This window comes from Rousettus aegyptiacus, unplaced genomic scaffold (genome assembly GCF_014176215.1).
Source record: "Rousettus aegyptiacus isolate mRouAeg1 unplaced genomic scaffold, mRouAeg1.p scaffold_m13_p_15, whole genome shotgun sequence".
NCBI classification, from domain to species: domain Eukaryota; kingdom Metazoa; phylum Chordata; class Mammalia; order Chiroptera; family Pteropodidae; genus Rousettus; species Rousettus aegyptiacus.
In genome coordinates this window covers 42,826,282-42,848,992 of record NW_023416290.1, presented here as the reverse complement: position 1 = coordinate 42,848,992, position 22,711 = coordinate 42,826,282, and the positions used below count along the sequence as shown (strand labels likewise).

General features: G+C 32.5%; 1 protein-coding gene across 6 annotated transcripts in view; it reads left to right on the top strand.

Moving 5' to 3' along the window:
* The window catches only part of CSMD3 (CUB and Sushi multiple domains 3), a 989,790-nt gene that overhangs the window by 635,019 nt on the left and 332,060 nt on the right, over window positions 1-22,711 (top strand). For all 6 annotated transcript variants that reach the window (XM_016138158.2, XM_036232977.1, XM_016138161.2 and 3 more), the window contains 3 exons: window positions 774-890; window positions 6,410-6,625; window positions 8,230-8,418. In XM_016138158.2, the coding sequence (XP_015993644.1) occupies window positions 774-890; window positions 6,410-6,625; window positions 8,230-8,418 (522 nt within the window). The remainder of the gene's footprint in view (window positions 1-773; window positions 891-6,409; window positions 6,626-8,229; window positions 8,419-22,711) is intronic.

Here is a 22,711-nt window from a genome sequence, read left to right as displayed (position 1 = left end):
TTTTTAATACTGATAAAATTATCCAGCATACCATAAACACTGATGGTTGTTAAATGGGGTAGAAGATATTGTAAACTGATTTTGTTTTCCTTGAATAAATGAACATTGAATCAAATTTTAATTTGAACTCACTTCATAAACACTTATTTATTTTTATTGTGGAGTATCTACTTAAAAGTCTTCACCTACTCAAAAAAATCTATGCCTTTTTGTTCACGATATTTTCCAGAGACCTGCAGAAGTGTAGAAGCAGCCTTCAAAATTTTCTCAGTTTACTTCACTGTTTTAAAAGGAATTCTATGAAGAGTGGCAAATATCTCTTTAGGAACTTAAAAAGAAATAATTTTGTATAATTAACAATTTTGTATAATTAACAATTTATTCTCTTAAAGCTTAATAAAATATGAGCTACTAAACAATTAATTACTCATGTTTAATTTACAACCAATTTATGCAAATGTTGCTCATAATTAGAAATGTATAAGAAAAGATATGTACTTCAAATTTGAATGTGGAAAGTTGAGCTACAATCTCTTAGGGCCAATATTAATTCTCAAAGGCTTTTACATACCTTTTTCTTCTCTACTGCTGCTATGTATGAAATGATTTCCTAGAATAGGAAGAAGTCTTTACACATTCCTGTTACTACCAGGAAATATCTTAAGCTAAGAAAATTAACTCATTCTATTTTGAGAGAGGAGAGAAGAGGTTTGTTTAGCCTCTGCTTCTCTAACTATGACTGACAATATGATTGTATTTCTTTGTATTTTCAGCATTATGTGGAGGAGATGTTAGAGGGCCTAGTGGAACAATCTTATCACCTGGTTACCCGGAATTTTATCCAAATTCTCTGAATTGTACATGGACTGTTGATGTAACCCATGGAAAAGGTAATTTATCTCATATAATAATAATTTGTATATTCTGGATTTTTATTGCATCTATTTTTATTGCATTGTCCTTTACAATGTCATTTTCTTATGAGCAAAAACAGACCAATAGTAAAATATGTTAAAACAAAATTTAATTTGAGTAATTGCAACAGAGGATTATATTTACTTTTCTGTAGTATTATAATGTGCTCATATTTTTACCAGAACGTTGATGAGAGGGATTTATTTATTTTTTGATATATTCAACTAATGTTTTTTGGAATTTTCTTATCAACAAAATCTCTGAATGGCTTCTGTCTCTGGTATAGTGTTAAGAAGTTGATTTCAAAAGTTCAAAAGTTTGTATCAAAAATACAAAGATGCTGTGCTGTGAAGTGCTGAGCCAATTGTAAAGCAAAAAGTACGTGTTTAAATAAACTTGTTTTTTAAAATGGTTGATTATTTATTATAATTATATTACCCATACACATGTATTCCCATTCTAGGAATATTTGTGTCTCAGATGTCCTTTGAACAAATAAATGAAAGGCTCTGTTTCTAAAAGGGTTCATTCATCTAATACAACCACACTAGTAAATTAACAGTATAAGTTATTAAGGCAGTAACTTAACAGTGGGAAAATGGTCACCCTAATATATCAAAAGCAAAGATGGATTAAAATTATTTACTAGAAAGCCTGAAGTGCTAATTTTTTTTAAATAAAGAGTTAATTTATTCATTTATAAAACTGCTTTAAAGAAGTAGTTTTTATTTTAGCTCTGTTATACTGTTCGGTAGGTTTTTACTATTATATTATACTTACCAATTTTACTATAGGAAATCTTAAAAGAAAATCCTAACAATGAGAAGATGATGTTACAATTTTAAAAATTAAAGGTTGTGTTTAATACATTAGAATTCATTATGTTTTCACAAATGAAGCTTGCCTTAAAATTTTAATTATGCATTATTTCATTGAGGGTGGGATTGTTATTATGAAATTATTACCAAGAAGAAATGTAAAAGTGAGTAATCTTGTATTGAACTACAAGAATAAGCTGGAAGACTTTATAAAGTGAGGTTTTTGTTGTTCTCCATAACACAAGACTCTGCTGGAAGTTAACCAAATCATCCTGTTATTCTCATGCACAGTGGATTAATGGAGTTTAAAATAAGCTTCCTTGAATTATCCAAGAAAATGGAAGTCTACATACTGCTTGCTATGTAAATAGAGGTTTAATTAACACTTAAGGTTTTGCATCTTCACAGGTTGCAAGTGTTAATTAAATCTGTATTTACATGGCAAGAAATGCAGATTTTAAATGCTTTTTTTTTTTTTTTTTTTAATGAGCCAACAAAGTTTGTTGCAAGTACTATCCCAAAGTGTAACAGAAGTTATGTGAAGGATACTCTCTAAATTGAGAGTAATCATCAAGGTAATATAATGTAACCTCTTATCTAGCATTCCTGTTTCTTCAGTGTTCCAGAAAAGCATGATGAACTGGCCTGATACTGATACTTTTGTTAACGGGAAACTTATGTCTTAGGAAAACTTGTTGAGCTTTTTTTTTTTATTATTTTTAATTGTTTGATTGTTTTAATTGTTATTCTGTAACTGTTATCCCTGTTCTGCCCTCTAGAGTTAGAAAGTAAATTAAACAAACGAACTATAATTTCTGCTCCTGCCTAAAGTTTTCAAATATACCATCATTGTTCCGTGGACGCCCTGTTTTTCATGTTCACTACTCCCAAACTCTTATCACAGTCTTTTCTTCCCAGACTAAACACTTCAACTTTCTTTAGTCTTTATAGTAAGATATTTCCATTATTGTCACCATTCTAATAGCCTTTCCCTGGATGTGTTTCAGCTTATTGATATTCAGGGATATCAATATTCTAAAGAATATGTTTTTCTAGAACAAAATACAGGATGGCATCACCTAATTCTATGAATTATTCTCATTAACGAAACCTCTATTTGCTTTAAACTTTTTGGCTGCCATGGCTACTAATTCATATGAGTTTATAGTTAACCGAATCATTTTTTTTTTAGATTATTGGGGCTTTACAGTTAAGCCCAATTCCTAAAATTCTCCAATTGTGTAATTTTTTTTCTTGAGTGCACATTTTTATATTCCTGTTATATTTTATCATATTAGTTTTTATCCAGAGTACCTGTGAGATCATTTTAAAAATTATTTATATTTTATTTATATTTACATTATACAGTTAGAATTTTCTTAAATAATCGTAATCATCAAGACTTTAGGAATTTATAAAAATCTTAAGACAAATCTAAATATCTAAATATTTAAAAACTTCAAACATACCATCAGTGATCTCTTCACCACTTAACACTATTTGAACCCATACAAGTGTTTGACAGTTTCAAATTCAGTCAACTACAATATCATTTAGACTACATTGCTTCTTATTTACAATGGTACCAGAAGAGATTTCCTTAAACACAGTACAGCATTCAAGATGCTAATTATATGTAATCTACTAGAGGCACTGAGGGGGAAAAAAAATCCACATTAAAATGAAAAAGCCTTAGACTCTTACAGGTGGGTCGTCCTTAGATAAAGTATAGTGCAATCTTACAAGTTTAAAGATGGGAAAAATCGTACATACGTGAGTAAGTGTGGCATCCTCAAAGTCATAGTTGATAGCATAACAATAACTAAAATGTAAATATTCATGATATTTTTCCTTTAAGCCTAGGTCTTTCATATATGTCTGTAACATAAATTACCTTAAATGGGCTTCTTGAATAATTATTCTTATGAGAAGGTACCATGATGTTGAAACAAATGACTTCTCCTCACTATTCCTCAAACACCCATTTCTCTATTAAGACTATGTCTTTGCCTATCTGCCCTCGTTCCTGAAATGCCTATTCCTCCACAAAATTTGCTCACCGTTGAAGGTCAGTGCCTTCAGAAGACTCTATTGATTCCTGTGACAAATTAGTTACCTCTATTTCTATGCTTCAATATTGACTTGTATTAATCATTTTTATAGCACTTAGCAGAATGTTTGAACTTTTGGTTTATATATCTTTTCCTTCAAATTATGAGTTATTTATAGTCTTCTATATCATTATATTCCATAATGCCTAGAATATAGTTAGGTTCTTAATATCATTTTCTAATTGATTAATTGATCTTTAGCAGAACTTTGAAGATCTTACCTTATTTTGCAGTAGTGAAACAGATTTTATTGTTAAAACCATAATCTGATAAACAGAAATTCTTTGGTAAAGAGGCCAGCTAGGACTGAGACATGAAAAAAAAAAAATAGCTTTTATGTTGAAGCATTCAACAAAAAAAAACATAGCTAACAGTCGTTTAGCACTTCCTCTACAAAGCACTGTGCTGTCATTCCCATATATTATCTCATTTAAACTTCAAGAGACACCCCCCCCTACTGAAACCCCATTTTACAAATGGAGAAAATGGGGTTTTGAAAGGTTGTTACTATTTGACAGTGGGCCTATAACTACCACTAACAGAATTTTGAATTTTTCTACATATTAAGTGATTATACATCAGAACAAGCACATTTTTTTTAAAAAAATATATAACTTGTATGCCTAATGAGTTTTTCCCTGTCTTTTGTCCATCTACTCTCCTGTTATCTGACTAGTTTTTCTTAGTTTTACTCTATAAAAGAAATCAAATTGACTTACCTGAATTTCTACTGTTTTATTATTTTTATAAATTTAAATAGCAGGTAATCTAGATGGCAAAGCATCTTCTCATCATATTGACACCCCATTTACCTCTGGCAGGTGGCACTTACCACTTTTGCTGAAGCACATTTGAAAGACTGACTCAATTTCTGGACTTCTTCCAAAAGAAGTTTTATATTCTTGCCCACTGGGGAGAAAAAATAAACTGTTATATTTTGAAAAAGAGTTTGAAAATTGTTTCATTGTATATTTTAAATCTTTTCCAAATAAAAATTACTGGTCCATTATTCATTAATAACATTATCTTATCGTTGCTCGTGTTTTCAGGTTGTTTTGGCCTCATTTTATATCAGTTTTTATTTTTTATTAAAAAACAAGGACTACAAAGAATATCTAGCATTTGGAACTAAAATGTAGATGAATAATATTTAGGAAATGTCACTCTGGGCTTTTGGAATTTTGAGTAAAGATTTTGGTGATTTTTTTAGGTCAGTAAGAAAGATAAACCAGTCAAGGGAAAAGTGAATGTGGTAGTAATTATTTCATTTGGGACCTTACACACAGTATGATGTGTGTGTGTGTGTGTGTGTGTGTGTGTGTGTGTGTAACTGTAATTGTTAGCCTTTTACATGCGTTCTAGACAATATCATTAAAAACTCACATGAGATCACAATGCAGTGCTATACCATACTCACCAGAATGGAACAAAAGAAAAAGCCAGATATTTTCAAGTATTGGTGAGGATATAGAGCAACCAGATTCTGCGATGGAAATGTTAACATTGGTACAGCTGCTTTGTAAAACATGTAATTTACCCATAACTCATTTACTTATGACCTAGTATTTACCCGACAGAAATAAGCACGCATGTTCTTTAAAAGATGTACTTGAATATTCTTGGCAGTACCACCTACATTTGTGCTAAAATGCGAATGTTGACCATCAGCTGTTGAACAGATAAATGAATGTGGTGTATTCACAAAATGAAATGCTATACTATATACTGTTAAAAGTAAGCCTACAAATTACACACAAAAATAGAGATGAATTTTATATACATAATGTTAAGTAAAAAAACCCCAACCCCAAATAGTGTATCTTATATGAATCCATTATATAAACTACAGGAACATTTATATAATGTAGTAAAACTAATCTATGCTGTTAGAAGTTGAGTGAGTGGTTACTTTTGGCTAAGTGAACTGACAGAAAAATTGAATGATGAGAGCTCTGGGTGTTAGTAATGTATCTATTGATTTGCGTGGTGTTTACAGAGGTATGCTCAGTTTGTGAAAATTCAATGAGTTGAACACTCATAGCGCATTTTTCATTATGTTATATGCACAGGTTGATATGTGTGAAAAACAAATAAGTGGAAAGTCATTATATTCGTTTAACAGTTTTTCCTTATACCTGCTTTACAGTTCTCTTCTAAAGTACAGTTAAGCATTTTTGGAAGTTAGGTGCTATGTTGTTTGAGGGGATCGCAGAAGGAATTGAAGGAGACATGTAAAATGTTCACCAGAAAGTTGCACTTATATTGTAAATAGAGAATATACATTTTTTCTTGAAATTTTTAGAAAATTCAAATTATTTCTTTTCAGGCATTGATTTTTAAATTTTATTTTCAAGCAGTTTTCAAGATGTGTCTCACTATATCTCTCGAAAAGAAGGAAAAAAAAAAAGAAAAGATAATATTATACTATACATTTGGAATATTTTGTAGCAGTTCTTTTCATTGTCAGAGAATTTAATTACAAGGAGAGTCCTGGTTTTTGTTAGTTTGGTAACTGTGTTTTACCAATATAGTTAGTGAATCTAATTTTCTTGTTTTTCTTAATAGGTGTGCAGTTCAACTTTCATACCTTTCATTTGGAAGACCATCATGACTACCTGCTGATTACAGAGAATGGTAGTTTTACCCAGCCCTTGGCACGCCTGACTGGTTCAGAGCTTCCTTCAACAATCAATGCTGGTCTCTATGGAAATTTCAGGGCTCAGTTGCGCTTCATTTCAGATTTTTCAATATCATATGAAGGATTCAATATTACATTTGCTGGTAAGAGAATAGACAAATGAAAAGAGCTCTGTTGGTAACAAAAAAAAAATCAGATTTTTAAAAGGTTGATCATAACAATGTATGACAAAACAGAAAAAAGCAAAATAATAGAAAAGAAGATAAAACAGCAAAGAAACAATTTTTTAAGGAAAGTTTGAAATACCCTGAAGAAATAAATTAATTTCTTAATATCCACTAGAAGTACATTATTACATTTTTTAAACTTGCCCTCCTGAAGAATTCTAAAATATGGCAAAACTAATTAAAATGCCTAGTGAGCTTAAAATTGAAATTCAAATATATATGTTTTAAAGTTTCAATTAGACAAAAATAAAATGTAAATTAAACTAGTGATATTCTAGTTTTATGTATCTTAGAAAAGACATAGTTTACAGGCTAAGATTCAGATAAACTTAATTTATTCATTTGGAACTAGATGATCTAGAAATAAATTAATGTGGTTATTCTTTTACTCCAGAATACCTCATATATAGGCAGCATCATGACTTGATTTGAGAAAATAAAATTTATAAGACCAAAGTGAATAAAATGTATTCCCATCAGTTAGAGTTCTACTCTCTAGTTAAATGGGATAGTGAGAAAATTAGTTATTTCTTAATAAAGAAACAATAAGTAAATTTTATGTCAACCTGCTAATGTTAAAATTGTAATATTATAAATATATATAAAAATCATGCATACAGACCTTGTTCTTCAACTATTATTCTAGTATTCACACAGAAATACTTGTCTTATGTAATTTAAGTATTCCATAATGAATAATAAATGAACGTAAATGATTTTAAACTAGAATATTAAAAATATGTCCAAATAAATTTTTTGAACAATGTAATAATAGCTCATCAACATGAAACAATTTCTCTTGCTCTCCATCGCAATTATATGATAAATGCATACCTGGGAATATTTTTAGATAAGCTGCTTTTTCTCAAGATGCCGTATAAATTATAATATTGTTGTTTAATCAACTCTCTCATATTCTAAAGAGTATTAGCTGTTCATTTTCATTGCTCCAGGGAATTTTCTTGTATATATCTTTAATATAAACATTTTTAATGCGTGAGCACTTCAGTCTTACAGAAACCTTTGCATCTGAAGTCAGGTGTTTTTTAAAATATGGATTTATTGAACTTGTATACTAGAGGCATAAGAACCTTTGTCATTTAGACTAACGCCATTAAGTAAAATGCATTTTCAAAGTACAAATGATTTCATTCCAAATGTTATGTTGTTTGAAAGTATACATCTATTATGCCATTATTATAAGTCAAAATGTATGAAATGGAAATGTTTTTAATTCAAAAGAATATGAGATAAACAGCTGCATTTTCAATTTATCACTGAGAAGGTGACATTTTCTCTTCTATATTGAATTTCCCACATGAAAGCATTTATTAAGTTATTAGATCTTTAGCAAAAGAAGAAAATCATGTGTGCCATTTGCATGTTTTGGTAATGATACATATAGTCACTTTTTAAATGCACGACTAAATCTTAAAAGCATTCAGTTTGCAAACAGTAAGAATATACCCTAAAAGTGACTACTGTCATAATCGTTGTCCTCCTCTCCACTTGATTTACAGAATATAACCTCGAACCTTGCGAAGATCCAGGAATTCCTCAATACGGTAACAGAATTGGGTCCAGCTTTGGGGTTGGTGACACTCTGACCTTCTCATGCTCATCGGGTTATCGCCTGGAAGGGACATCAGAGATCATCTGTCTTGGTGGTGGCCGGCGAGTGTGGAGTGCACCTCTGCCAAGGTGTGTGGGTACGTGGTCAGCTGCTTTCATTTGCTTGTATGTGTAGTCACTGTTCATGGAGTTGCATGGTTATACACCCTTCGTTTTTTATAATATGTTGAATTTCTTCATTTATTTCATATTGGTTATTTCAGTTTTGTTTTCCACTTGGCAATCTGGTATACCTCAGTTAACTTCTCAATTTCTCCATTCAGGCATCCATGCTTCTAAATTTGTTTTCAGATGATAGAGATAAGGAATGAGTAGACAGATGGATAGATGATGGTGCTAGATAGGTAGGTAGGTAGGTAGGTAGGTAGGTAGGTAGGTAGATTAGATAGATAGATAGATGGATGGATGGATGGATGGATGGATGGATGGATGGATGGATGGATGGATGATAGGTAGAATGAATCATATTTAGATCGCTTACCAGAAATTCTTGTATTCTATTGATAGATGATCTTCCATGACTTGTAATTGAAGTTATGACAATATTTTATAATTTAAAGTTAACATGAATGAAAGATAATTACAAGGAAAAATGTGTCAAATAATAAGATAATTTAAGGGCTATCAAGGTGGGTATTGACTCAATATGTGCAATTTATATAATTAATCTATTTAATATCAATATGGCAATTCATTTATATAATAATAATTAATGTGTTGAAAGAATAGAATAATTAAAGTATTAAAAGTTTGACTCCAACATCTCAACCCTTGGAAATTCTGTAGAGAAAATGAAGGAATTTTTTTTATTAGGAATTAAGTCATTTCCTATTTAAATTAGGCAATAGGCAAGAATTTCTTTAGATCATCAGCTATTCAGTGGTTATCAATACTTATTTTTATGATAAAACAAGATGCACATAGTCATTTTATAATTATTTTATAAAGCTATTAAAACTCAAATGCATGTAATTTACAATTATTTGATTTAATTGCGGGTCACAGTTCTGTAAGTTATAATATGCTATAAAATCAGGCAATTTGATAAGTTTTTGATCTGTGGTTCAAGAATTTGTCCTTTTCTATGGAGACCTCAGATGAAAATGAAAATGAAGAGGATGCCTTCTGTGCCTTATTCAATATATTGTCCGCTTCCTGTAGATCCCCCAAATCAAGTCAAAAAATGATCTAGGTTAACGTGGGTCTGAAGGCTTTTATAGTGGTGAAATTATTTTCACAGACCATATGAGTTATGTAACAGATAAGTCGATATGTAACAGATGAAACTTTTCAAAAAAAAAAAAAACACAGGCTTTTATAGAAATGACACAAGAAATTATAGATGCTTAAAGATGGAAAGTGATGCTCAGTCTCAAAACATCTTTTCCAAGAAGCTCTGTAAGGTGCAGTCCTCCTGTTTTGTTTTTGTTTTTTGTTTTTCCCTACTGTTGCCAGATTTGGAATTCTCCTAATTATTAGATTGCCTCCATTCCACTTTTGTTTGATATGAATATTTTCAAAGCCTATTTAATGGTCATTTGATATTAGGTTAGTACACTTTTCTAAACTTCATTTTTCTCATCTGCAAAATGGTTACAAGAGTAGGACCTAATTCATTAAGAGTTAGAATTACAAGAGATGAGCTCTGCCAGTGAGATACTTAGTACACTCCCTAGAACATAGGAAGGATTTAGAATTTAGATGTTATTAAAGCTCTTATTTTGCTTTCTATCCAGCCCATCAATCTACTTTATAATACCAATTATAGTAGAAATTAATTGCATTTCATAAAACATTAACATTTATGAGGTTCTACCAGGCCTTTCATATATTGTTATCAGATTTATTCTTTACTACAATCCTGTTATTATACCTCTAACTTTTCATCAGAAGAACTCGAGCCTTAGAATTAAATAACTTGCCCAAAATTATCAAGGTCGTGTCAGAACCATGATTTGTATACAGTCTTTCTCATTCCAAAACCCAACTTTTCCCCACAAATGATTATATCTCAAAAAGCTCTAAAGAAAGGTGAATCTCAAAGGACTCTAAATCATACAGTTAACTGATATTTTTTTCCCAAGGTACCACATACATACCAGGTGGTTACACAGACTGTGAACAAATTCTTGCATGTATATTTTTAAGGTTTACAATGGATTTATGAAAACCTAACTTTGTAAAAAAAAGTAATTTCAAGTTAATTTTGTTTTATTGTGTTTTGTTGTTGTTGTTGTTGTTGTTTGTTTGCTTTTTAGAATAGCTTTATTCGTGCCTAAATCTTTAATGGGGAAGATGAAATAAAATCACGCTGGGGGGCAAATTTGGAAAGCAAAATTAGTGGGAATTTTCTCCCTATTTCAAATTAGCTATTCTTGCTTTTAAACTTATTGAAATTTAAAATTAAGTCTGTTGACCTTAATCAATCCCACTGTAGGTATACATTTAAGTTACAAAATGAGGAAAAATAATTCTTAAATAAAATGACTTTAAAAATTTTACTTCTCTAATTTTTAAAAACAAAATTTTCATTACTTTGCCTATGATTTAAATGTTTCTGGATTTCTGATTCCATATACATATACTTTTTAAAAAATATATTACTATACACACACACACACACACACACACACATATATTTCCTATTTTATTATCTTTTCAAAGTTCACAGTCTTTGGTCACATAAAATGCTAATGGTTTGTAACTATTCATATGAACAGACCCAATTTTAGCAATTCGAGTTTATTTGGGCAGATTTTATTTCTTCTTAGATTCTTTATACATTTTATTTCATATATCTCTAATGCCAATTTTTCATTCCATATTAGTTTAAAAACCACAATGTTTAGTCCTCAGCTTAGCCAGCCTCATAGGAAACTTATGTTATAGTGGTGAATTTACAAGTAGGTTGTCTTCCATGATTGCCTCTGTTTTAATTATTTGGAATCTGATGGTCTTTCCTTGGCATATTTTTCAAATGGTGGAGACATTCTCAGAGCAAACCATAGATGAGGTTTTAAATTTCATCAAGGGTAAAACTAATACCAATATTTACTAAAAAGACTTATGTATACGTAGGCTATATAAGAAGGTATCTGATAGTAAGGCAACTGTTAAAGCTAATTATGGAAACTTACTTTTTTATTCATTTTTGTTTGTTTATATGTTTCATTTTGATTGAGTTTAGTGTATAAGTTGGTTGATGTCTTTAAGTGTCAGTAGAATTTGGTCAAAATTGTCTTACTTCTGGATGTTAGATGGGTAATGAGTAACATTTTTGTTTAAGCAACTTTCTGAGTAACATCCGTGTTTGCATCTTAAGGTGGTATATCAACAAAGATTAAAATATAATAATACCATATTATAGTCTGCACACTCTATAATGGATTATATCATGTAGTGTCTCATCCCCCAAATCCTCCAATGCTATGAATGTAGGTTTAGCATAGCTATCAATGAAAATACCATGTCTATAAAAAACTCAAGGTTGCACACAGACTTAGGGACAGAGCCTTGACTATCATCATGTTCTGAGCCCCAGTATTGTGCTTGGTTCACAGTGATGCACCTCTGTCTTTAACTAAAGGATTAAAAAAGTTGGGAGGAAGTCTGGCCTTAATAATAATTGACTTACAGCTTCAGAGAATTCCTTATACTGTCCTCTGTTTCAATTGAGGAAAACTTTGGCCACAAACCAGTTATCCAGATTTACTTATGTACAGGGAGATTTATAGAGGTGGGCGAAGAATCTTGATAGAAGTCATTAGCATACCTTCCTCTCAGAAGCAGGGATTCTTCTCCTTAAGTAGTGGCCTCCATATCAGGCACATAGCTCATATTTATACTCCAGGGTTTTCTAAGCTGTGCGACCTTTGGGAAGCGGTTCAGATCTTTTCCCTGCCAAGTTTCCTCAAAAGTAAAATGTGAATAATCACATTCATGATGCAAGATAGCTTATAGATCTAAGCATTGAAAGACGTGTAAATAACCTAATGCGCTGCACAACACAGGACTCTTGCACAGCAAACTTCAGTCCCTTCTCCAAATGTGTTGCAACTGTCTCCAGTGCTATATATTTAATTTTCCTGAGAGCCACAATATAGGATAGCAGTGAGAAGTGATTTTCACAAACCAGCAGGAGAGGAAAGAGTAGAAGAGAGAAGGAGATGAAAGAGTTTGAAGGTTCTATCAGCAGCTAAGTAATTCCCAAATATAATTTCATTTACTACATAGTGATGAAGCTAAAAGTTTTACCTTTAAAAAATACATATGTATTATTGTTTTACATTTTGGAAAAGAAATATAATTAACAAGTAAAGTGATATTTTAGTAAAGATTCTTTATGTTTAAGTGATTGTCCTGGAGAGCCATGTTTCTATGGAAATGAATATCTGGTCACCTTTTTAAGTGGCAACCAAAAAGCCAAAAGATAAACAACTATAATACAAAAAAATTAAGAAAGTTGATTACTTTTAAAATAAGAAACACTGTCTTATTTTTGTTCAAGAAATAAGTACCTGACTTCCTTTTGTGAAGTTCACAATACAAAAACACACCAGCATTTCCATTGTCATATTTTGAAATCAAGAAAAAGCTCGCATGCCTTCACTCAGCCTCCAAATATACCAGGAACCAAGCCAGTTCATGCTGCATATAAACAAGGAGCTAATGAAAGAGCATGTCTGGAAAGTAGTTTAGAAAGTAAAATATTAGTAATGGTTTCTTTTTAGGCAGGATTCTACACATTTAAAAAGCCTACACATTTTGAAGTCATTTTAAAAACATTAATCCATTCGTCCTCGAAGTCCCCCATTTAACACATTTAATTCTATTTCTAATTTTATGTATTATTAATTTTTTATCTGACCTTAGATAAGTAACAGCATCTTGCTTTAATCATAAATAAAATTTAAAAAAATGAAAACTCTACATGGCACTTCTATGTATCTTTCTCACCTTTATGACTTTTTAGATGATATATGCTGATCACTATTTATTATTTAGTTTAAAAATAAATGTTAATAGGGGAAATAGGTTATAGCATATATGAGGACTCGCTGCACTATCATTGTAATTTCTCTGTAAATCTAAAACTAATCTAAAATGAAAAAAAATATTAAAAACTAAAAAAAAAAAAAAAATGAAGACAAAAAGGGTCCCTGGTAGAAACTGAGTATCCAGAATATGAAGAATCAGTGCACATTTCCCCATTTAATGGAACCGCATTGAGGACTATGAGCCTAAACTCTTCTCATTAACTTTGGATTTATAAACAGATGGGTTTATTGAGAGCCCTTTATAATCTAACGAGTGTGTTAATAGATGAGCTTCAAAACTCTATTGTGCTGTAGGTGACAAGTGAATACATGCTGTCTTATCTGATGGCTGTGAGCTCTTTGAAGGTGAAGGCTGGATCTTAGTTATCTTTGTGCTTCCTGTGTGTCCGCCGGAAACTCTGGCATGTCACAGGAGCTCGTTCTGAGCACAAGACGGTATAAAGCTAATGTACCATGTGATCACAATAAACCAAGTTAATCAGAGTAGACCTAACCACAGAGGGATTCACTCACAGGGTACTTTCATTGAAATGATCTTCTGTGTTGTTAATAGTTTCACATTTCTTTGGACAAATGTTTTAAAAAATTTATGATGACTTAAAATGGTAGACTCCTAAAAACACTTTTTTTCCCCATACATGACCTCATGCTCTCACTGTAAATCTTGTTGCAAGCCAAAATTTGCCTGCTACTTGGAATAGAGTTAATTTTGGGTTTACATAGGGGATAGAGAAATCTTTGAATAGTTGAGTTACAGAGTAGGGGCAAAAAGTGGAATATTTGTTGATATCCATGCTTCAGGGGCATGTCCTTGAAGATAGTGCAATAGTGAGGGTCTCACATCGGAAAGAATTACAAAAATACCAAAGAAACCTGCTCTCTCTGCAGTCTCTGAATGACCGCTTCCTGGTCTTGTGGAGAATATGCCCAAGTTCAGAAATACTCTTCTTTCATCTGTGTCTAGTAAACTTAACTAGGGACATTGGAAATGATTAGAGTTATAAGTATTGTTTTAAAGAAAAATAAATGTGGTAATATTAACCTTGAAAGCATGCAGTTCATCAACTTTGTCATTTGCCAAACTAATTTTGGCTTTTAGCTTTATATATCTTTACTTAATGAAAGGTGACTGGTCCCTAGTACATATTAGTGCCTGAAGAGAGATATTTTACATAAGGTAATAATAAAAGCTTATATTTGCTGTGTGTTTACTAGATGCCTGGCATGGTCTTATGAAATAAGGACACTGAGGCATGGGAAGATTAAGTAATATTCCCTAAGAGAATAAACTTAACAGTATTTTTATTCGAAGCAGGTTATATTGGGAGCAGATTTTTGCTATATTCAGTCGTGAGGTATAAAGAGTAAAAGTGTTAAGTAAGCCAGTGCGGTTCTGATGTTCTGTACATATTCCCAAACTGGTTCTTGCTCACAACAATGACATCTGGGGCTCTCAGGAAATACTATCATTTGGCAGCATAGATAACTAGAGGAGATAATTAAATGTTATTACTACTTGTAACTGAATTAGATTTTGATGCCGTGTCTCAGGAGAGGGTAGGATTTAATTGAAGTTGCAATAGACCAACAGTACCTAAAAGCCTTTTGAAACTAAAAGGAAAGGTCATTGTCACATTAGGCAAACAGGTTTTAAAATTACTACTTCTAATTCTATATTTTTATGAAGTCAATGTGTCTATTTGTTTTGTATAATGTATATACCATTTCTTTTTTCCATTTCAGCATTATAATACTGGAAATAATACCAAAAAATATGTATGTCAGTACAGAGGTCGATTTCTAATAAATGGTTTTGTTGTCATGTGGTAATGCATTTAGCTAATATATATTCAAGTGGACGTAGGGCTTTGAAAACAGACAAAAGAACATCGGAACAGATTAGAACTACCAGTTAGTAACAGTGCATTGTAAAGGAGCCAGCCAGCCTTAAGTTCAGCAGCAGTAATGGGGTTAGGTTTAGGGTGAGTCCAAGAGAGTAGGACTATAATTATTCTGCCTAGTGAATACATTCAGCCCCTAACCAAAGACATGCAATAAAATGAATTTTATTTTTTTCATCATTATTTCTGTTTTTAGCTGTTTTCTCTTCAGCTCAACCTTATCAATCTCACATCCAGATCCTTCACTACAGGATAAAGCAGCTGAAGTCAGCCTTCTTTGTTTATTATACCAATAGTTGCCATGGAAATAATATAATGTTATAAAATAAGCATCCTAAATTAAATCCAGAATCAAGAAGGGACGTGTAGGTCAGGTATGAGAGAGTGTGATTTTTAAAATAAACAATAGCCTTGGTAATCATAAAAAATCTCAAGGTAAATTGCTGAGAAAACACAGAGGAAAATGAACATAGAGCTTTAGGAAGTTGTTTGAAGAAGTTAAATATTGCCCTTCAAACAAGTATTTTAGAAAAAAGGAGTTATGGAATGATTGAACCTCCCACAAACTAAATTTCTCAGTATCAGCCATTTTTTACATCTCCGCATTATAGCTTGGTGCTCTCTTTGTAGCTCCGTTTGACTCCCAGTTCAGTTATTGGTATGCTTACTGTGTAGGTGACATTTTTCTCTTCATATGTTTTAATCAGTCTACAAGGACTCTATTTCAAAAGGTGATGGATAGTTTTTATTTCATGCATTTTACTATCCCTATCTGAATTTGCACTAGTTAATGTTTTGTTACGCTTGGCTACAGTGTGCAGGCATAAAATATAGAACTTTCCCTATCATGTAAAATTGGACTCTCAACTGAATCTGATCACTATTTTCTAACAGAAATGTTGGGTATTGTTTGATCTGGAAAACTTTTGATTCTTTTTTTTTTTTTTTCCCTCCAAACATTGTTCTGTTTTACTGATAATGTAAGATAATTTCCACTCTTTCAACCATGGTATTTGAAACCACTTGACGTTCTTTACCTGTGTAAAACACTATACAATGCTTTACCACCATGTCAGTGTTTCCTGTTTGTCAATGAAAACCTTTTTCTACTTTGATAATGTGTAGCAAAACTCCTCGGATTATGTATGGTCTAGGCTCCTCAGGCCACCTTATGCCAAATTCCTTTTTTGTTTAATACATGCTTATTTGAGGTTTAATCTGTGGTAGCTTAAAAGACATCTGCCTTCTTCTTTCTAAATGAGGACAAATGAAAACTATTAGCAAATTATGTAAAACTACAAACCCCCCACCACTTTCCTGCTCAGATTCTCTCCTCTCCTACCCACCTGTGACCCAAGCATTCTTCTCCAGCAAACAAGATCACCGCGGTAGTCAGCTGTGGTCACTAATGATGCTGTGTATTACCCTCAGGTGTGTGGACTTAAAACAAAAGGTTGATATCCACTGAGAAAGAGAATAATATTAGAGGTTCCTTGCAATCCACATTTTCTTGTCACCTTGGAAAACATCAATATGCCTTTATAGGTTTTTGTCTCAGGTACAATTGAAATGTGTCATCACTGGCTCTATCATGTTTTGTTTCCTTACTTTCATTTTTTTTTTTTCTGATCCTTTCCTCTGAAACATCCTCATTTGATTATATTTTATTTATTGATCTCACAATGCCTTTCTCATTAATGTAAAATCAATGAAATGTACAAAGAAATACCTGAAGAAAATCAAGCAGGAATAAAGATGACATGCAAATTGTTGAGGCTTTAAGAGCATAGAGAGATTTGTCAGTTGTTCGTTAGTTAAAACCAAATACCCTAGATATATAGGTCATGTCTTTGAAGAGTTTTCAGCCATTTAATAGTCTGACAAAAGAGCTATTATGGAGAAGAGAAGAGATATAACATTGTCAGGTGTTCATCCTGTACATGGCTTCATGCCTGACTATAAGTTTTTTCCTATTTACCCCTTATGATGATCTTATTAGGTGAGTATTAAAATTTTCACTTTCCATATTGAGAAAGCATTACCCAGAGGGGTGAAATTATTTATGTTGAGTGTCACAGGTGCTAAGTGTAGATTTGTATATCTTCCAAACCTCATAGTCCATATTCGTTCGTTCATACTTTGTTTGAATTTTTCCAGGGTTGTAATAATGCCACATAATTAAGTTGCATGAATTTTGAAAAGCATATTGCCATTCTATGAACATTGTTTGTTTTCATTTTCAGGGAGAGATGAAAATGTTTTGGAGGACTAAAAATGAAATTACAGAATTTGCCAAAAATATTTTCCTTCAAGTTATTAACTTAAGTTTTAGAATATTTAATTTATTCCAAATTTTAAAAGGCTTTTAAGAAACTTTATTCAAGTTACATGTGTTTTCCATAGAAATGGTAATAAAAATAACAAGAATCAAATTTCAGTGAACATTGTGATATGGTCTAGTAAAGGTTAGAATTATCCTTTTCTTTGTACATGAGTGATGATATAAAATTGAACACTTTCAAAAACTTTAACATCTATTGTTTAGTGTTTTCTTTCTTAAGAATATGCACTCTTCACTCTCCAAAATAAGTGCTGTTTGTATTAGTGAATCAGGGTTTTCTCATTAAGCTCTCCGACATTTTAGCTTTGGGGCACTCTAAGCTCAGCCCTTTGAAATTTAGTATTCATTCATTCATTCATTCATTTGTTCAATCAATCATCTATTAACTTATCCAACTTAGAGGGACAACATGTTTGGCATGTTGTGCTAGATGATGATGATATAACAAAATGAATCAGATATTCACAATTATTTTATTAGGACATGTTGGTAGGTTTTGTATACTTATTTAATGTACCACCCTCCCCAAAATTAAATCTATCCAATTTAACAAACAGTGAGCACTGAGTTGGATGGCAAAGCCGAAAATATAAGCATATTATCTCAGCAAGGATCTCCTACTCTATTATAAGGGGAAATAAATACCTAAGATTAATTATGACATCATGAGATGAGAATGAAAAATACAACACATAACATAACAGAAAAGGATAACAATGTTTTTCTGGAAAGATAAGGAACAGCCTCTCAAAAATGATATATTTGTAAAAACAAGCTAGATTTTGCCAAATAGAAAAAGGTGAGGAAAGCTCCAGAGTCAAAGGATATAACAACATAAGTCAAATAGGCAAAATTAATGTGTCTACAAAATCTGTACTGGGTTCACTCTTTTTTGTGTCCCTGTTCAATTATAGCTATGGTCAATGCGAAGCGAACATTTTTTTTTTTTTCTGCTTTTCAATCGATTTATGAAGGCCATATTTTCTACAATGATAAATAGTTTTTATTTCATGTAATTTTCTGTGTTGTTCAGAAACCTTTGTATATATTTTTTATTAGAATTGATATATTAATAAGCGGTAGCTCTAATATTTCATATGGTGCAGTGTCTGGACTTGGGGAAAAGAATCTGTAGCTTCAAATCATGGCTTCCCAACTTAATTGTTATAATATGTTGGACAAGATATGTAAGTCCTCTGATCCTCATTTGTAAAATGGAGCTACAATTAAAAAAAAAAAAAAGTTTAAATCTATTGAGTTCTTACTATGGTCAGACACTGTGCTAAATGAATTACATGTACAGTCAATCTTCTTAGCAAGTATAATGTAGAAAAGCATTATAATTTCTATTTTACAGATGAGACCAATGAGGCACAGAAAGGTTACTTAAGTCGTCCCCTGCACAAGATAATACAATGTGTCATTGCCTGACTTTTACATTGTTATAAAGAGGTCCTACTAATTCAGCATGAATTCAGAAAAGAATGAGTTTAAATTCCTTCTTTTACATACAGACTGAAGTAGAAAGTCTACTCTGCCTTGAAGTAACCTGAAGCTGAAAACTCAACAGTTGTCACTGCTCGGTGCTACAGCACATGAGGCAGACAAAATGAGAGTCAGGATCTGAATGATAATCTTGTATGCTATGTTAAGGAGTGATGATACCCAGTAAGATGTTTTAGGCAAAGAATAATATGGTAAAATGTACATTTTTCAAGATCTTTCAGATATTTACATGTATAGATGAAGGATTTGGATTTCTCTAGCTTCAGTATGCTCTACTGAATTTAGGGAAATCCAGGAGGAAGGAGTTCTAGTATCCTATATATAAGCTCATGGAGCAGAGCAATAAAATTGGAGAGGAGGGAGAAATTTCAAAAACTAAAGAATGTTTGTGCTGGAGATATTCAGAATGTGTAATTATAAACTCTTCCTTCATTTCCTCAAGTTACATGCAACAGCAGTTATTGCCTAGTAAGATCCTACTGGATCTTACTAAAGTATCTCTAATTCAGTAAAATATCTCCAATTCAGAGGCAGATTCTTGGCTTCCCAAACAGAATTCACAGAACCCCACTTATTTATGCTCTTCCACTACTTTTATAACATAGCCAGATCTCAGACTGTTCCAAGAACTAACCTCCTCTTGAGTATACCACACAGAGAGAATAAGAAGAAATACTACTCTGGCACCAGGGTCTCCAGCTCCAGACAGAGGAGGATTCCAAATGAATACACAATCTGGAAATCATGGGAGAGGTCCAGGCTGAGAAAAAATTTACAGGTTTTCATCATATAGATGCTAATTGAAAGCCATGAGATTGGATGAGATACGCAAGGGAATAAGTGTAGCCTGAAAAGAAGCCAAGCCCTGGGCCTTGCCAATGTTTAGAAATGTGGGAGACAAAAAAAAAAAAAAAAAAAAAAAAAAAAAAAAACCACCAAAGGAGACTGAGAAGAAGGATTTTGGAATGTAGGAGAAAAACAAGTAGAGACTGATGTCCTAGAAGCTAAGTGAAGATTTTGGTGGAGAAAAAGTGATCCCTCCCCCAAAGGCTGCAGACAGGCTAAGTACCATGAAGGTTGTGAATATGTCCAGCATCGTGGAAGTCACTGGCGAGCTTCTCAAATGCAGTTTCAGTGACGCGACAGGGTGAAAGTTTGAGAAAATAAGAGAAGAATTACAGAATGAGTCTGGACAACTCCTCGGAGTTTTGCTGAAAAGATCTGTGTAATGAAGTGGTAGCTGGAGGGGAATATTGGATTGAGAGTTTTTTCCTCCAACTTTTAATGATAAAATTTTTAAAGTATGCTCCAAAGAGAAAACAATAGAATGTCCATTTAGATACCATCGAGATTTATTTGTTTTTAATTATTTTGTCTGCAACATTCAAAAGTATATTGCAGACATCAGACATTTCACTCCAGAATATGTTAATACTCATTTCTAAAGATAGTGCCATTCTCCTACATAATTGTAGTACCATATTTAAAACCCAGTCCTAGTCACAAATTTCCCTAAATTTTCCTCCAAGAGATTTTTTTTTATAGCTTTATAGCTCCCCCCCCCCCAAAAAAAAATAGGATTCAAATCAAGTTTCAGGCTTATATTTGGATATTATATTTCAGGATATATTTTCAGGCTTAGTCTTTTTTTTTTTTTTCCTGTAACATGACTTTTTCAAGAAACTAGACCAATTGTCATGTAAAACATTCCATTTTCTGAATTTCTCTTGATCATTTCCTTGTTGGCTCATTTAACTCATTTAGTTACACCACTCCCCCAAGCCTAACTGCCCCATCCCCTTGCCGTTTGTGTTATAAACATCAAGTTAGATCTAAAGACTTGAATAGTTTCTGATTAAGCTTTTTTTCTTTACTCCAAGGAGTGATCCTTGTACATCATTAGGTATATTATAAAATCTACATGTCCTACTATAGTGGATGCTGTTTGATCATATGATTAATTTTTTTTTAAATAACAGGGAAAAATATACCATGTTTATATGCTAATAAAAATGATCCAATGAGGAGGAGAAGTTGATGAGGAGGAGAAATTGATGGTAAAGTAATACAGTGATATCATTGTGTAAGCAATAGTAATGCACAGATGGAGGGACTCTGCAGTGTACAAACCTTGAGAACACAAATGATCATCAAAAGTGATGGGTCACAGGAGAAAAGAAGAGAACGTGAGCACAGACAACAAGTAGGTGGGATAATGCGGTGCTGTGCTAGTAGGAACATGTAAGAAGTTCTCTTTATGAAGTAGGAGGCAAGATCATTGGCAGAGAGGACGATGGAGGAGGAGACATTAAATCTTTGAGAAGAGAAACGAAGGTGTGAGATAGTCATAAAAGAGTGGGAGAGCAAATGGATTAGGAAATATCGAAAGCTCCAAGAAATAGGACAGAAGTTTTGTTTTGAGAATGACAGTGAGCGAGGAGTTTAAATTTAGTCAAGAAATATAGATGACTGCAACAAGTAAAGTACAGTCTAGCAAAATGTGATTCAAAGCTTAGAACGAAGGAAGGATGAGTAATAAGCAATCCTACTTCCACCTCCAGGCCAAGTAGGAAGTGAAGTATGGGAGGAAAAAGAGCCACTGCTTGAGAATACTGCAGAGAAAGCAATGGAATGAATAAAATCAGCTGCTGAGCACTTAATACATCAAGCGTTGATCTAAGATTTTACATATATGCCATCCTCACAGAAATCCTATGTAGGCACTATTATAATCTTCACTTTATAGATTCAGAAGTTGAGGTTAAATAAAATGTCATGCAGTCGATAAGAAAAGGATCAGAAATCATAGCTCTCAGTCTGATTCCAGGGCCTGTGAATCACTTTGATTCAGCTGCCTTTTTATATAAAGATTATCCAAACCAAAATAGAGAGATGGGTATCATAGATTTGAAAGGAACTGAGCCCCAGAAGAGGTGATCATAAGCATTAACTTAACCTGTAATATATGCAAGCATAATTACAGAATGGCTTAGTGTTAACACTCCTCTCTAGAATTTTTTTTCACAATGTGATTTTCTTTAATTATCCTCTATCTTGTATCACACATGCCAGCATGGACTTTGTTATTCGAACTCCTCTCTAGGGTGTTGATAAAACCTAGTGAGTAGTAACTTTTATGGTCCTTGTTCTTTGTCTCCAATCCCAGTCTTCTGTGTATACTCTATGATGTTCTAGATCGGACTAGGAGCTTTTGGAGATCACTCTAGATTTTGTAGTATTTAAAGCCAAAAGAATCTGGGAAACCTCTCTAAGAAAAATAATTCAAAGTTATCTGTAAAATCAGGCACAGACCCTGTTTCTGCACGTGAGGGTCCGTGAAACTTAAACCCCATTAATAAATCTAGGTTGGGGTGATTCCTGCTGGCGTCCTGATTGCAGAAAAGTTTCAGTTTCTTCTTTTTCAAAGACACAATACCAATCCTTAAAATATCAGCCTTCTGTCTTGACTAGGGCTTAATAATCATATTTGTATCCCTCATTCTATTTCTGTTCCTAATCGCTACTTCTCAATTTGCATTAACTTGAGAGCTATAAGAAATGGAAG